The sequence below is a fragment of the Letharia lupina genome, assembly GCF_014066315.1.
Source record: "Letharia lupina isolate WasteWater1 chromosome Unknown contig_5, whole genome shotgun sequence".
NCBI lineage: Eukaryota > Fungi > Ascomycota > Lecanoromycetes > Lecanorales > Parmeliaceae > Letharia > Letharia lupina.
In genome coordinates, this window is record NW_023502974.1 from 1,006,122 (window position 1) to 1,021,220 (window position 15,099).

Sequence of the window (15,099 nt, forward strand, 5' to 3'; positions counted from 1 at the left end):
GACATTTCTCGGGAGTCTTTACTCTCGAAACACGTTTTAACGCTGGCTATACCTCCTCAAATGGGCAATACTGACGCCGAAATTGTAATTTAGTGAGTCGGCACAGCAGGGCATTGAGTGGTTCTCCAAGTATCTGTCGTAGGTTTGTTGGCCATTCACGGCCTGCTGGCGCGTCATTGTGCTGGACTCTTGAGGCCCATGAAGCCGCTTTGGGTTAGACAACTGATCGGTTCAATGAAGGCGTCAACGAGGTATGAAGATAGCATCTCACGGCTGAGATTCTGGACCTGCACGATGCCGTTTCTGGCAATGAAATAACCGGTTCTTGATAACCGCATGCCTAGTCCAACTGCAGAGTTCCTAATGCGTCGACACCTTGGATGCAGGAAGTACCGTAGATTTCCTTTCGATACGCACACAATTCAAGGCTATCGTTCCTAGCTGCATGGTAAGCCCGTCGACTAAGATATTGGGGGCCTCATGGAGGTAAGGCTCTCTCTACGAAAAAGACAGGTAGATGTTGCATGATTTCATATGATCGTATCAGTACTCCAAAGTACTCGGTAGGTTCAAGTTGGCCGTTGGTATTGACGTTTCATGATATTTGATGGGCCGAGTCGATTGAATTCAGGAACAGGAAAACGATGCCGATTGGTGCAGAAGAAGCACAACATCGTGCATTTCGCCTTCCGAGTTTTGTACCGCCTTTTTTGATGGAATTTTGTATATGAAGCCATATCAACAAAGAGCGTGATACTCATCTATCTCCGCCTTTCTCACTTGAATGGCGTGTGATCAAGGTGACATCGAAGTGGGAGGCAAACCCGATTGAGAGCGGACACTAATTTAGTTTAACGGGAAGCATGACGCGCTACGAAGATCCACTAGCCGCGCCTTCCAAATTGAGATCCACAATCAATTCCAAGCCAGTGAGCCTGCCCATCCACTCTCCCTTTCCAATTGACGCCCACTCTCTCTTTTACACAGCCTATCCATCTTCAAGTCAAGCCACTCCTTCAGCCCTTCTTTAATCCCTCCAAGAGAGCGAGTTGGAATGGACTGCTCGACTGTGGCTCATCTGTAGCGTAATAATCTAAGTGAAACCCTCCTGGTGCAAAGAGGCAAGGAGGCGGCCTCCAACATTCCCTTTCAATATACACCTCATAGTCCAGGCTTATCGACCGCCTTCCATTAATCGAAAGGTTCTGCATCACAAGACCCATTGAAAGAAAAGCAATTGAAAGCAGCCCTCAAAGTGGAGACTCACCCTTCTTCCTCGTCCAATCTCACAGCAACTCTGACACCTCGGAATCGGCCCACACTCACTACATTCACTACATTTACTATAATCAAGTTCCAAAGATCATCAATCACGCTGCACGCTCCGCTGCAGTCATGTCCTACAACGAGAAACATATCGTTGGTGCCGAAGTCGTTCACCTAGAACCACCACCACAACCATCATACAATAATACCCTCACCAAAACCGAGAGCATCTCCAACTCAACCTTGTATCCCTCCTCCGAGTACGATGCTACCTCAAGAGACGACTACCCACCTTCCTCAGATCATCCATTCTCCCCTTTCTACTCCCATCCTACAACCCGCACTTCCCTGGAACAAAAGAAGTCGGAGTCGAAAGTCCGCTTCCAAATCTACGAACACGATCTCGAAGCTGGCTCACGGGTTACACAATTCACACAACCGGATCTAGCTCAACCATCTCATACAGACGATGCAGTATGGCCATCCAGTAAAGCCCGAAAACAGCACGAGGCAATGGTCAAGAGCAAGAAGCACCATTCATACAGTCCTTTTAAACGCATGAGCAAGAAGCAGAAATTCTGGGTACAAGTTTTGATTGCTGTCGTTATCGTTGGGGCGATAACGGGATTGGGAGTCGGGATTACGAAGGCGGTTGGGGGTGGTGTCTTCAGAACATCCAACGATTCAAGCGCTCCAATTGGGAACAACGATAATCATTGAGAGGCTCAGCATAATGTTGGTACGCAGCGGTATGCACATCTTCTATCCCTCTGCTACAAGCGAATCACCGAGACTGACGTTACACAGGTTACGCTTACGTGTTGTGTCTCTCTTTGGAGTCGTTGCAATCTTCGGGCGGCCGTTTCTATTTACATTCTAATCGATTCTGCGCAGCGAGCCCCCTCGCCGATCTCTGATGCATCGCAGCATGTTACTGCTGCAACGCTCTTCTCTTCCGTCAGGAGGAGTTCAAGCGCCCTCCATGGTCCTTACCCTACAGACTTAAGGGCGCTACGCTATAACGACTTTCTCATGGTCCGCCGCGCGTATATGTTCTCTTGTCAAGAGCGGCTCAATGCGCAGCACATAGACACGTATATATCGTGTCGATCCACGATGACGCGTGGATGTCAGGCTTGGCGAGGAGGCGGTTGGTTTGGCTATTTGCACGTATTCAGAGTTGGTCGCGGAAACGATGGTCACATTCGAAGCGTAACATGTGTCGATACAGGGGCCTGGAGCTCCAATACAAGAGGACAGTTTCAGCCAAATGCGAGCGGCCTCTGCACCGCTTGCTAATCCACCTTATTGAAGCAATCATTCGTCTTCCGTTCCATGAATTCGTTGTTGCATGTCTAATGTCATGCTATCACAGTCTCCTATCCTTGTCCTCTTATATCATTCGTACTCTTACCTTCAGCCACCCTGACCCTTGCCTGCCAGTCATGACCTCGTTGTCTACCCGTTTCGCTCGCTGGAGCCCTATGCTTTTCTCCTTCAACACCCTGGCCCGCTTCCCCTGCACCACAAATGATGGCTCTCCGCGATCCGCTCATACCAACCTCCCAAGGACCTCCATCCATCTCACCCAATCGGGTCTCTTTCCCTTTCCCAATCCCAACCACATCTTCTCCGTAGCAAGCCCCCCCGGGCTACGCCAGCCATCAGCATGGCGATCATCCGACCGCACTCAGGTAGTGCACCGACAACCATATACCTCAGGCCTCGATCCCACCACCCGCCGTTCCCAAATGGGATAGAGTATCACTCTTCGAGTCACCACTCGCATCAGGATTTCTAAGAATGAACGGATGTCCGTTTTTCCCCGTGACTGACTGTTCCATCGCCGTCGTTCTTATCCCAGTTGAATGCTTCGCTGGCCGGCTGAAGCATGTGAATGAATGAATGGATGAATGATTTCTGTAGACGTGGTGGATGATGGTGTAGAGGGGACTGGGGGCCGGAGACGAGGCACCTGGCTTGGATGTGGACGGGTGCGGTAGGGATATGGCTCCGTTGGGATGGATGGATGGATGGATTGGATGGGATTGGCGTTCGGGGCGGGGGTTGAAGGGGATTGTGCTGGGGGGGGGGCTTCGGTTGCGGTTGACGGTGGTTGTGCGCGGTTGCTGATGGCGTCGCCGATGTCACTTTCCTCGTGGCACTTTCCCGCCCCCCTCATCTCTGCTTTTTGCTGCCCTTTTTTTCGGGTTTGGTTTCGCGCCTCTTGCGGTCGGTCGGTCGGTCACGGAGAGCGGTGACGGCAGGTAGATGAGAAATAAGTCGGCCCGCTTGGAACCTTGTGCAATACGAGATCACGGGGACTATTTGTATGTGATGGCGACGGGAGGTCTACGATCGGCTGCACGAGAAGGGTACGACTCCCCCGGGGAGATCACGTAGGTAGAGTACGTAACGTCCCCCCCAAAAAAAATAGAAAATAAATTCCGACGAGGTCCAGCCAATCGCCGACCCCACTCCCCCAAAAGGTCTGCCGCCTCAATCCCTCCTGCCCATATCTCCTTCACAGCGGAGGAAACGGAAACTTCTTGACCGTCTCCGCCATATCCTGCGCCACGAGCTGATGCACATGGCTCATCGGGTCCACATACTGCATCCAATACCACTCATCCTGATGCTGGAGCGTGACGCAGTAGTCCCAATTCCTCGTGATCCGGACCCCGTCCACCACCGTGCCGTTGATCGCCCGCACGGCCGCCGGCTCCTCGGCGTCCCCGTCGCAGAAGGAGGGGAACCCGTTCGTGTCCCGGATGTTGGGGAACGCGCCGCCCGGGTCCGCGTACAGGTCCGACATGAAGGCGAAGGCGTCGTACCGGACGACCCGGTCGGCGTGGGGCAGGGCCGCGAGGGCGGCCTCGAGGGCGGCGTTGGCGGAGGCGATGGCGGCGCCCAGGGCGTCCCATTGCGACGGGGTGTCGATGCCGAGGAAGTTGGGCCAGAGCGGGGCGTGGTTTTTGGGGTAGAGGTTGGCCACGAGGACGTACGGCGCCCCGGCGTCGAGCAGGGTGGAGACGAGTCCCGGGATCTTGGTGGAGATTTTGGCGGCGAACGCGTCGTTGAGGGTCGGGTTGTCGATGCCGAGGGTGCCTTTGTAGGCCGCGTCCATGTCGTTGGCGCCGATCCACAGGAAATGCAGCGCGTTTTTGTTGACGCCGCCGTTGATGTAGTCGTTTATCTGGACTTTGGCACTCGGGGCTCCCCAGCAGGGTTCACTGAATTCGCCGTGATTGAACCACGGCCCATCCGCGAGACTGGCGCTGAAGTTGGACTGCTGCATCGTATCGTCGATGGTTGCGCCGAAACGGCTCCCTCCCCAAGCACCCCCAAAAGCGTAGTTTTGATCCATAGGCACGCCGAGGAGGTCGGTGAGATAGGAGACGGCGACGGGTCCGCTGGTCCAGGTGCGGGCGCCGTAGATGGTGTTCCCGTCGACCACGTTTGTCGGACTCCAAGCTGCGACATTGTGGGCGTAGCTGCCGTTCCCGTTATCTGACAGGTTGTCCCCAAACGCGACGAGGGCGCTGAATGGATAACCCGCGCTGTGAGCTTGGGCCGCTGCAGAGGAGGCCGCGGTGGATGTCGGGGAGTTGTTGGCCGGAACCACCGAGGAGGCAGGGGTGGTTATCGTTGCCGGAGAATCGGCGGCTGTTGAAGATGACGTTGTGTGATCTACCACGGTTGAGGGAGCATAGTCGAGATCGGGACTCTCGAGAGAGGCAAAGGAACCGGCGGAAAGGGTCGCGGAGCTAGGACTGGCACCACCTCCGCTGAGGTGGCTGGGACCTGAACCAGAACCCGAGTCGCCGGCGGCAGAGCTGGTCGCAGTGGGGTTCGACGGAGGTGCCTCGCCAGCGCTTGAATCAACCCCGGTAGTCTCGGGTTTGGAAGGGGGGGCAAAATGCTTCCCATTGCCAGCGCCGTGCCTAGATCCTGCATGGGTCGGCTTTGGCCCAGAGACGACTGTCACGGATCCATCAGGGAGTGTATAAGTCGTTAACGGGTATTCAGTATCCTCACGCTCCTTCTTCCCACCCTCCTGGTGTTGCTCATATCCCTCAGGCGGGGGACCGGGAAGATGAACAGTCACATCGATATCCTCCACAGTAGTGTCTACCTCCACACGAGAACCTCGGTGCGTTTCCCCTTGTCGTGGCGATGTCTGTGAAGAGGATGGTGAACGGCCAGGGCGGAAGAGGCAAGGCAAGAAAGCAAACAGCAAAGAGCCGATGCACGCATGGCTAGATGTTTCTCCAAAAAGAGGAAGATAATGTAGATGTAAGGAACGTAATGTTTACAGTGTCAGCTACAGAATCGGTAGAGACCGGCTATCGCAAAGCAAGCAAGAAAGGAATGAACGCGATCAGAGAGACCACCCAGTCAAAAAGACGACAACGACGACGAGAAGAAAGTAAAGCATCGAGACCGAGAGACGGACAGCTACATGATATTGAGGCAAGGAGATTATCCCCCTTGGCGAAGAGGCCGAGTAACCTTATGAAGGTGTGGATAAGTTGAAACCTCTAGGTAAAGTGACGCACCCTGCCACCCCTTCGCCCACTGCTAGACTCATCAGCCTACCGCGAACGCGCGGTATAGACTGTTGGATAACTTATTACTGACCAAGGACGGCAAAGCAATCAAACCAAGTCGACGGTAAAAGTGAACGGACAATAGGTACACCCAATACTCACTCGGGGCTGTGAACCAGACCATCAAAGTCCAACGGCCGTGCGGCCTCACGCTCCCCATTGGTTGAAATGAGGGTCTGACATACCAATCACGGGTCATGTCAATATGTTGGTGAAGGGTGAGGAAACGGTCAGCGCGTAGAGGACGGGAAATTTAAGGGGTCGGTCCACCCCGCTTCGTGGTTGGGGTTGGAACTTCTGGCCCATCCTGACTCGAAGCAGGTCTTTAGATTTTGCACTCACGTCGGGTTATTATCAAGGTATCAAAGATCATGGTTGGAAGATCCTCGTGAAAGGAAGGAAAAAGCCCCGTCGAATATGTGGAAAGAAGACGGCAAAGTTCTGTGACACGAAGCGGTTTTTATTATAGATGGATTCCTATAGCATAGAATATGTAGTATCTGTCAAAACCCACAAGACGCTGACCACCTCCAGATGCTGTGCGCAATATGCCTGTCATGTCGTCGTCATGTTCGTAGACTTTGCAGTCCCCTGTGTAGGAAGCTACTCTTCTTTACTTTCCTCAAAATCTTCTCTCCGAATGCCACTTCTATCACACATCCCTCTGAATATACCTCCCTCCTTCCACAACCTAATTGGTGTATCCAACTCTGCTATCCTTCCCTGGTCCATCACACAGATCCGATCATAGGTAATAATCGTCTTGAGCCTATGCGCAATGCAAAGCAACGTCTTGCCCCTGAAGCCTGTCTGTATCGTCCGCTGGATCTTCTGATCCGTTTCCATATCCACAGATGAAGTAGCTTCGTCGCAGACGATGATTTGGGAGCCACGGACCAATGCTCGAGCGAGAGCCATGAGTTGCCGCTGTCCGAGGGAGAAATTCAAGCCCTCCTCTTCAACGATACCGTCGAGATGGATGCGACCGTGGGCTTTGTCGTCGAGGTTGGCGTCCGCATCTACGAGATCAGATTGCCGTAAGGCCGACCAGAGCTCGAGATCGGTATGTTCGTTGAAGGGATCGAGATTGGAGCGAATCGTACCACGGAAAAGAGTGGGGTCCTGCGGGATAATCGCAAGGCGTGTGCGGAGGTCTTTCAAGCCGACTTGAGCGATATTAACGCCGTCGATGCTGATGGATCCGCCGGAGAGCTCAACAAGTCTAAAGAGAGTTGACATGATACTCGATTTGCCGGCTCCAGTGCGGCCGACAATGCCGATGCGCTCACCTCCGGCTACGGTTATGTTGAGACCTTGTAGGACTAGGGGAAGACCATCTCGATAGCGCATTTGGACTTCGTCGAAGACGATCTCGCCTTTCTGGGGCCAGCTGTCCGGTATGTCTTTCATGTGTAGAGGAGGCTCTTCATCAAGTTCAGTGCCGTAGTAGTAAAGACGCTCAGTGGATACCATTGCATTCTCCACTTCTGCAAGCTGTCGGACGGTGAACTGGATCATTTGCACGATCGACAAGATGTAGGATAGAACCAGGCCGCCGATACTTGGGGAAACATTGAAGCGCGAGGTCACCACCAGAATGCCCGTCGTGAAGACCAAGAGGTTCCCAATCGCGTCAAGTCTTACGCTCAACCATCTTTGATTGGAGAACGTGAGGTAGTAAGCCGAGTTCATTTGATCCACAGATTTATGGATCCCTGTGACGAAGTAATCTTGTAGACCATACGCTCGAATACTGGCGGTACCGGAGATTGCTTCGCTGAAGCGTGCAAACACCTCAGAACGAAGCACTGACTCATGGCGCTTGATCTCTCGCGCGGACGATCGATAGTAGCTTGCAGAAAACAGAAACATTAGGAACAAAGGTCCGAGGGCGATAGCAAAGTAATGGAAGTAAACAATGATCAGGATAAACACAGAAGTGATCATCGCCAGGGTAAAGAAGTACATTCGCATGGCGTCTGTCAGATTGTTGTCCATGATGTCGACGTCCTTAGCGAATCTATTCGTGATCCGTCCCAGTGGAGTTGTGTCGAAAAAGCTCATCGGTGCTCTCAAAACCCGAGTCATGGCTTTCTGCAGCATAACCCTCGACGCTCTTGTACCTAACGTCGTGAGACAGACAGAGAAAGTGAACATCAATAATGCCTGCACTACTCCGAGAGCAACGTAGGCACCGATATACTGTCCCTCCGTGAAGCCAAACTTGTTTGACGTCCACCATGATAGCCATAGACTTGTTGTGATGTTCGCGCCCTGAGAGATGACTAAAATCAGGAAGACCATCGGCGCGAATAGTAGCGAGCCCGAGGCACGAACGTAAGCAATGTATACACTCCAGCTCACACTCTTTACCGCTCGTTCCTCCTGCTGCATAAGTGCAGCTCCGCGCTTATTGGTCTTCCTTTTCTTTGCGTCCTTCTTGTCATCCTCAACATCGTCCTCATTGACAGCATTTTCTTTCTCGACCTTCTCCTCTTGAGCCGTGCTTGCCATCAACTTTTGAAAGGCCTCATCGTTGTTGATCAAGTTTGCAAAAGTATCCACTGTTTCAATATGGCCCTCCTGCATCCATATGATGCGGTCACAACGACTGAGAACGTGAAGCTGGTGAGTCGCCAGGATTCGGCACTTGTCTTTGAGCAAACCGCAAATCGCGTTATCAAAGATATGGCGCCCAACATGAGCGTCGACCGCTGAAAGAGGATCATCCATGAGGACAACATCACTGTTGAAATAAATAGCACGGGCGATGTTCATACGCTGCTTCTGCCCTCCTGAAACAGTGATACCTCGTTCACCAATTTCAGTCATATCACCGTTGGGAAGCATCTCAAGATCCGGTCGTAGAGCGCAGGCGTCGATGACGGCATCATACCATTTCCTATCATACGGCTTCCCGAAAAGTATGTTATCTTTCACAGAAGCATTTTGGATCCAGGCATACTGTGGACAGAAAGCTCGTGTAGCGCCCATGGTCACGCTGCCGTTCGTCCTGCGCATATCACCAGCCAAGGCAGCAAGCAGTGAACTTTTGCCAGAGCCAACGCCACCAATGACTGCGATGAGCTCATTACGTCCGACAGAGAACTCCATATCGTGCAATCTAAAAGGCTCGACTTGAGTTAGAGTGCTGGAGCTGTCCTCTCCACTCTTGGAACCGGCGGGATTTGGTCCGTGGGCCGCTGCCTTCTCTGCATCTTTGACCTTCTTAATCTGCTTCTTATTGAGTTGCGCGCCAGTCTTTTTGTCTGGATCTTGGGTGATGGTCCGTTCCCATGTGAAGTCGGCATGCTCCATGGAGACGGCGTGCTTCCCTTCCATGTCCCATATAAAGTCGTCACTCTGCTCTTCTGCGATCAGAAAGTCCTGTATTCGTCCGAGCGAGGACCAAGCATCCACAACCTGACCAATGACCAATGGTAGTAGATTCAAAGGCATCCGGAGCGAATTGAACAGCGCCAAGGAGGAAAAGATGGGAGCTGCCACCAAGTCGTGCTTAGAGAGCGAGTACGTTACAAAAGAGAGCATGGAGGCAAAGATGGGCAATGACATGGAGACTGCGTTTATTCCGTTTCTGATGGTTAACAAAAGCTGAATCGCACGAATCTCGCGTCTCCTGATCTGACCAATGCGCTCGAGGAAGGAACTTTCCCAACCAAAGTATTTGACAAAGCGGACCGCTTGAAGGATTTCCTGAGTAAGGGACACCCTCTGATCTGTGATCTTGTTTATCGCTCGCCTTCGCGAGAAGAGCTTCTTGATTGCTTTGGTCAATACTGGAATGCCGATGACTAAAAGTGCGAATCCTGCTAGTGCCGAGTATGTCAGATTGATAAGCAAAACAACCAAGGTAATCATAATGGTCACTGGTGATGTCCACACCATGTGAAACATGCCTGAAGCTTGGTCAACGCGATAGGTGTCGGTAGACATGAGATTGACCACTCTTCCATTGCCCCAACCGGCTCCGTCACCGGATATTCCTTGCGCCTTGTCAGGTGTGACTTGCGGACCTCCCGTTGGGTTGAACCTTTTATCGACCATGCGCTTGAAGAGGTTCTGCCTTTTCATCTCCTTATTGACCTCCCCATCTTGCTTCATTGTATCCTCAATGGCCTTCCCACCTGCTTTGGCCCGTCCCGAGATCTTCATTGCTTTTTCAAAAATGACCGTTATCAATGTGCCTCTCGACTGCGCTCCCACCATCTGGCCTCGGTAGATAAAGTGGTTTGTTCCCAAGCTCTGACACATCTGCATGACCGTAATGCCAATGACCAATCCTATGCCTTTGGAGATGTGAGGTGCCGGTTTATGGTCGACTTGCGCTTCGTATGCCTGGGTGGCGAAAGCGATTAGATATCGAAGCGTGAAGGGTGACATGACCGTGAAGATGCTGGCGAACAGTTGGCAAATCCCTCCGAGCCAGAATTCGAATTTGAAGGTCTCGTGCATGGCCCATAAAAGGGGATACTTGTCGCCGCGAGCCACTCGCCTCTGAAACGAAGCACTGAGTTTGTCTGAGAGGACGGGAGATGCGCGATTCGGATTGACCAGCCAAATATCGTTGAGCTCCAGTGTCCGTTGATACCCCGTACTCATGAGTGGCGCCATCCATTGAAAGGTCAACAGACTGAGGAAGGAGGCCCCGTATTCCCTTGACACCCTCCTTTCTTTCGGTATTGGAGGTTTGATCGATTTCTTCAATGGGTTCAGACGTTTGTACCATGGTTTCTTTTCCTCCGATTGCGATACCACGGTCACGGTTGAGGTAGTCGTAGTTGCAGTGGCGGTCCTATGGACGTCTGGCTGACCATCCTCCTTCTGCCCTTGATCCGAATCCGAGAGATCGCTCTCGGATCCTACATATTGTAGAGGTGCTGTGGCGACAGGCTCGGATGAGTTTGTCTGGTTGGCAACTCCAACGGGATCTGTAGAAGCGTACTCCTTCTCTTGCTTGCCTGATTCCGCCATGGTTCTATGAGGGGGTTATTGCTGGCTTCGGGAGAAGCATATGGGACTGGCGATGTCTTCAAGGACGGAAGATATTCGGTGAAGCCTGTAGGATGATGATATTCTTGTAAATAGACTAAGTTCCCCACCGAAAACTAAAATCAGAGGTAACTTTTTCCGGAACAGTCCTCGGGGTTCGCTCTCGGAAATAGAAGCCGGGCATTTTCCCTTTACGTCTCCTTTGTTGCCTTGGATTCACTGGAGTTGATTGAAAAGCATCATTTGTAATTGCTCAACCTTTCATCCCGTTGAACGTTCGACCTCGGGCAAGTAGGCGCCCCCATGGACGAGGAGGTCAAACCGCAGCATCTGAAAATAAATAGCTACAAGATCAGTACCTCCACCGATTTTGGTTCAGGATCGCTTGAGTTATCCATGGACTCGTACCAAGCAGCGGGCGTAGAGCATGACGCTAACATTGCTGGTCCAGCTTGCTGTAGGTAAGATGGTGCCTCTGTAGCCGAGCCATAGAGTACCGTAGTGCTGGGGTAATTGGAAAGCTTGCTTTGAAATCACGACAACCATAAACTTAAGGTTGACCAATCAGATCTTCGGATCTCGTTCTTTTTACGCTAAACCTCATATCTCTAAGCTAAACACGGGTACACGCGGATACGTCCCAAAGAGGAAGCTGGAAAAGAATTTCAAAATCTTCAAATTTACCTTCTTTAATTCCTTTCACGTTTTTTCTAATATAATAATAGAATAAGTTTATAGATTTATAGAGTTAATTATACACTTTTAAATAATGTAGCGTAGACGAATTTTGATAAAGTATTCGTAAAGATATACTAAAAAATTCAAATTTATATGAATTAATAAGCTTACGAGAAGAGCCCCTTCGGCAAAAGCCCTCGAAGAGCCCCCGAAGGGTTCGGGGGTTCTAGGGGGGTCTCCCCCTAAGAATCAATCCTACTATTTAGAATCACTCTAATTATTCGAGGACTCTCTGAGAGTTTTCCGAGGATTACTATCAAACGGGCTGTCGAAGCAAGCTTGAAGCCCTTATTCATAACACTTCGAGCTTACTTCGACAGCCCAATCGGTAGCAGTTCTCGAAAAGCTCTCTGAGCGTCTTCGAATAATTAGATTAATTTCGTGATAAATCATATAGAAGGGTAAGTACCTTAATCTTAAGCGTTCTTCGCTGCAATTGAGCTTCTGTCACTCAAGGTGGAACCTAACAGTATTCAGTGTGAGGTGTTCTGTGAAGAAGAAGAAGAAGAAAACGTCGTGGAAAAAACACGTTATTGAGGCTTGGGGCTGAGAAGCCGTGCAGGGCCAAGCTTTCAGCTGGGAATCCATTTTGCAACATACGAGGCAACCTAGGTCAGCAACCTGCACAGCCGAAGGAATTGACAGTTCCTTTGTGTCCAGTAGAATGTATCCGCTACAGTATTGGTATCTCGGGCCAAAGCCATTTTTATGTATACATGCCATGTCTCATCGCCTTACCAAAGCAGGCCTTTGCTTTTCTCCTTATCCCCTTGTTTCCTCAAACACCAAACTAACATATCGCCTTTCCTCCTCCAGTCATCATGGCCCCAGCTATTCCAACCCCGCCAGCAGTCATTGTATGCACTTCCAGTCAAAACTTCCTTCATCGTTGGCTCCATCTGTTCGAAGAAGACAACGTACTCAGGCCAGCTCTTTCGACCTTCCCTGCCATCCCACGCATCTGCTTCAATCATGTCTTCTCTGCCAAATCCATTCTTCCGGCGCTTGCGGGTGCCGAACCAACCGAACCATGAGGCTTGTCGTTTCTTCAGCGTGGGAGGGGTTCCTAATGTTGTAGCAAGGAATTGCTTAGGGTCAGCATAGAATTGATCAGCCTCGTCCAGATAGTTGGCTCGAGCGGAGGCGTTCATGTTGACAGGGGGCTCGCATGTAAGAGCCCAGGCTTTCATGGAAGGATGGACAAGCTGAGACCGCCAGGGCGTGCTATGGCAAGGCATCAGGAAGCCAACAGTCATCGTAGATGGTGCAGGCGCGAGAAATTCGGAAGGTGGCTGGCTGAGATAGTATTTGGTGTGTTGGTTGCGGAGATAGGTCATAACTGTAAGTGGGGCGGTTTGGTGCGATGTTGTCGTTACAATCGCGATACTGATGTTGACGATGAACAGAAGGGCAAGAAGAAAACGCTTGGCTGTGAATTGTGAAGACCGCGGAATGGCTAGGGAGACACCAGGAAGAAAAAACGTCGTGAAGGGTACCGCAGCGAGTATGTGAAGAAGAGGGAGGAGAGGGTAGACGAATCTGACTTCCTTATGAGGAATGAATGACAGTACACACGGAACCAGGACCGCTGTCGTGGCGAGTTGATATTTGATGGTTTTCGTAGAAGTGGAGTCGTTGAGGTATTGGGGAGGATGCTCGGGAGGGAAGAGGGATTGCCAGATGCCGATCAAGCCGAATGGAAGGAAAGTCGTCAAAAGCAGTGGGTATCCTTGCGATAGGTAATAGTGCCAGTCGTTTCTGCCGTAGAATACTGCGAGGGACTGTGCGATATTGAAATAGAGGAACCGAAAGGGGGGAAATGTCCATTGTTCGTAGTAGAGACGGTCAACAAGTGTGGAAAGCATCAACATTAAAGACCTGGAGAGTTGGTAAGCCACGCTAGGTTGACTACGACGAGAAACTTACCCGCAAAGACAGGCCTCTGTCAGTAAGACCTTGCGCTCCTGCTTAGTAGCAGGGAGAAAAGACAGAGAGGAGATGTGGACCCATATCTGCGTACCCTCCCAAGGTAACGACAGCATTTTTCCATGCGTCGTGATACGCAATAGCGCGAAGGTAGCAAAGCATATCCAAATCAGAATGTTGGTTGGTCGCAGTATGCAAGCCAAAGCAGCAAGCAACAGACAGCGACGAAGTCTATTTTTCGAGTCAGGATTTTGCTTGCGATCCCAGAAATCGGTCACCAACTTTGCCTTCTCGTCAACATCGCTTTGCTTCTCGTTTATGCGCAGACCGTCATTATCAAACTCATCGTCTTCTTCTGCGTCCATCGACCACTGCCAAGGCCAGAAATTCAGCGCAACAACCGTCATGGTTGTTTCGAGGCAATTGGAAAGCGTGCGCGTCGAGCAGAACCATTGCCATGGACTGCAAACCGTGAGGGCGAGCTATAGAATCAGAGACCCTAGCAATCAGCTGACGCTCTGACTCGTCCAAAGTGGATATCATTGGCGCTACATACAGCCGCCCATGCTTCATTACTGCCTGATCCGTAGACACATTCCCCAAGTTTCCACGTGTAGTAATCCCCCAGCGCAGCGAAGATGGCCTGGGTTACTTTTGGCGCGGCTACTAGAAGGTCGGCGCGGTATGCGGGAGACAGATGCAGGACCCAGGAGAGGCCTGACGACAGCCTATACACGGCGGCAAAGATTGCAGGATGAATCGCAGAACGAATGTGATGTCTCCACTCCTGCGCCAGCCCTTAGCAATCGTCATTCATGGCTTGTTTGTTTGTTTGCTTACCCAGGTGATCCATGCTCCGCTCTCAGCTCCAAACGCTATCTCCCATGCCGGCTCGAGTGATTGGAAGAATTCGTCAGGTTGAAAGAAGGTCTTGATACTCAACGCGTTAAGAATCCTGAATGCGAGCAGAAATAACAATACGTCTTGCGAAACGGACACCTCTTTGACTCGTTCTAAGGCGTGTCTCCGGAAACTCTTGTTGTCATCGAGGTAGATGGAATTGTCGAGGCTAAACTTGGTTGAGGCCTGCGATATGGGTGTCGTCGGGGGCGATGACATTGCCTCGCATTTGCCTTGGGCGAATGCTAGTTTGGGGAACACGGCGCAAAAGAGGACTCGCGGGACAACTGAGGTACTTGCCAAGCCAACAGGGCTGGGCTGATGGTGGCCGTCGGAGATAAGGTAATCCCCGCGAGCCCTATGAGAATGAGCCCTACGAACCCCACGAGCCCCACCAAAAGACCGAGAGGCCGTCGCCTACATGCAGCCTCTACTCCTCTAAAAGCAGGTACACACGAATCTGTTGAAAACTTAGTAGAAAACCCCTACATTTACGGCTTATGACCCATTGAAAGGCTACCAATTGCACTCAAAGGCCTCCTACACGAAAAACTCTTCTCTCCACCCCCACCCTGCTAGAAAGCCACATCTTTCGCCCCTTGGTACTCCTCTCTGCTTCCAAGTACAAAAACATTCCTCCATTTTCAGT

The 15,099-nt window shown here is 51.3% G+C and overlaps 3 protein-coding genes across 3 annotated transcripts; 1 reads left to right on the top strand and 2 right to left on the bottom strand.

Moving 5' to 3' along the window:
• Positions 1 to 1,395: 1,395 nt before the first annotated feature.
• Positions 1,396 to 1,986, top strand: HO133_008557 (uncharacterized protein; the record flags this gene model as incomplete). The annotated part of the gene is made up of 1 exon (XM_037299423.1): positions 1,396 to 1,986. One exon carries the CDS (start codon positions 1,396 to 1,398, stop codon positions 1,984 to 1,986), a length of 591 nt encoding a protein of 196 aa, XP_037155424.1.
• A 1,804-nt stretch (positions 1,987 to 3,790) lies between these two features.
• Positions 3,791 to 10,868, bottom strand: HO133_008558 (uncharacterized protein; the record flags this gene model as incomplete). The annotated part of the gene is made up of 3 exons (XM_037299424.1): positions 3,791 to 5,446; positions 6,391 to 6,467; positions 6,551 to 10,868. The coding sequence occupies 3 exons, from the start codon at positions 10,866 to 10,868 to the stop codon at positions 3,791 to 3,793; spliced, it is 6,051 nt and encodes a 2,016-aa protein (XP_037155425.1).
• A 1,490-nt stretch (positions 10,869 to 12,358) lies between these two features.
• HO133_008559 (uncharacterized protein) lies at positions 12,359 to 14,669 on the bottom strand (the record flags this gene model as incomplete). The annotated part of the gene is made up of 5 exons (XM_037299425.1): positions 12,359 to 13,502; positions 13,551 to 13,781; positions 13,833 to 14,032; positions 14,107 to 14,337; positions 14,391 to 14,669. 5 exons carry the CDS (start codon positions 14,667 to 14,669, stop codon positions 12,359 to 12,361), a joined length of 2,085 nt encoding a protein of 694 aa, XP_037155426.1.
• Positions 14,670 to 15,099: the final 430 nt, after the last annotated feature.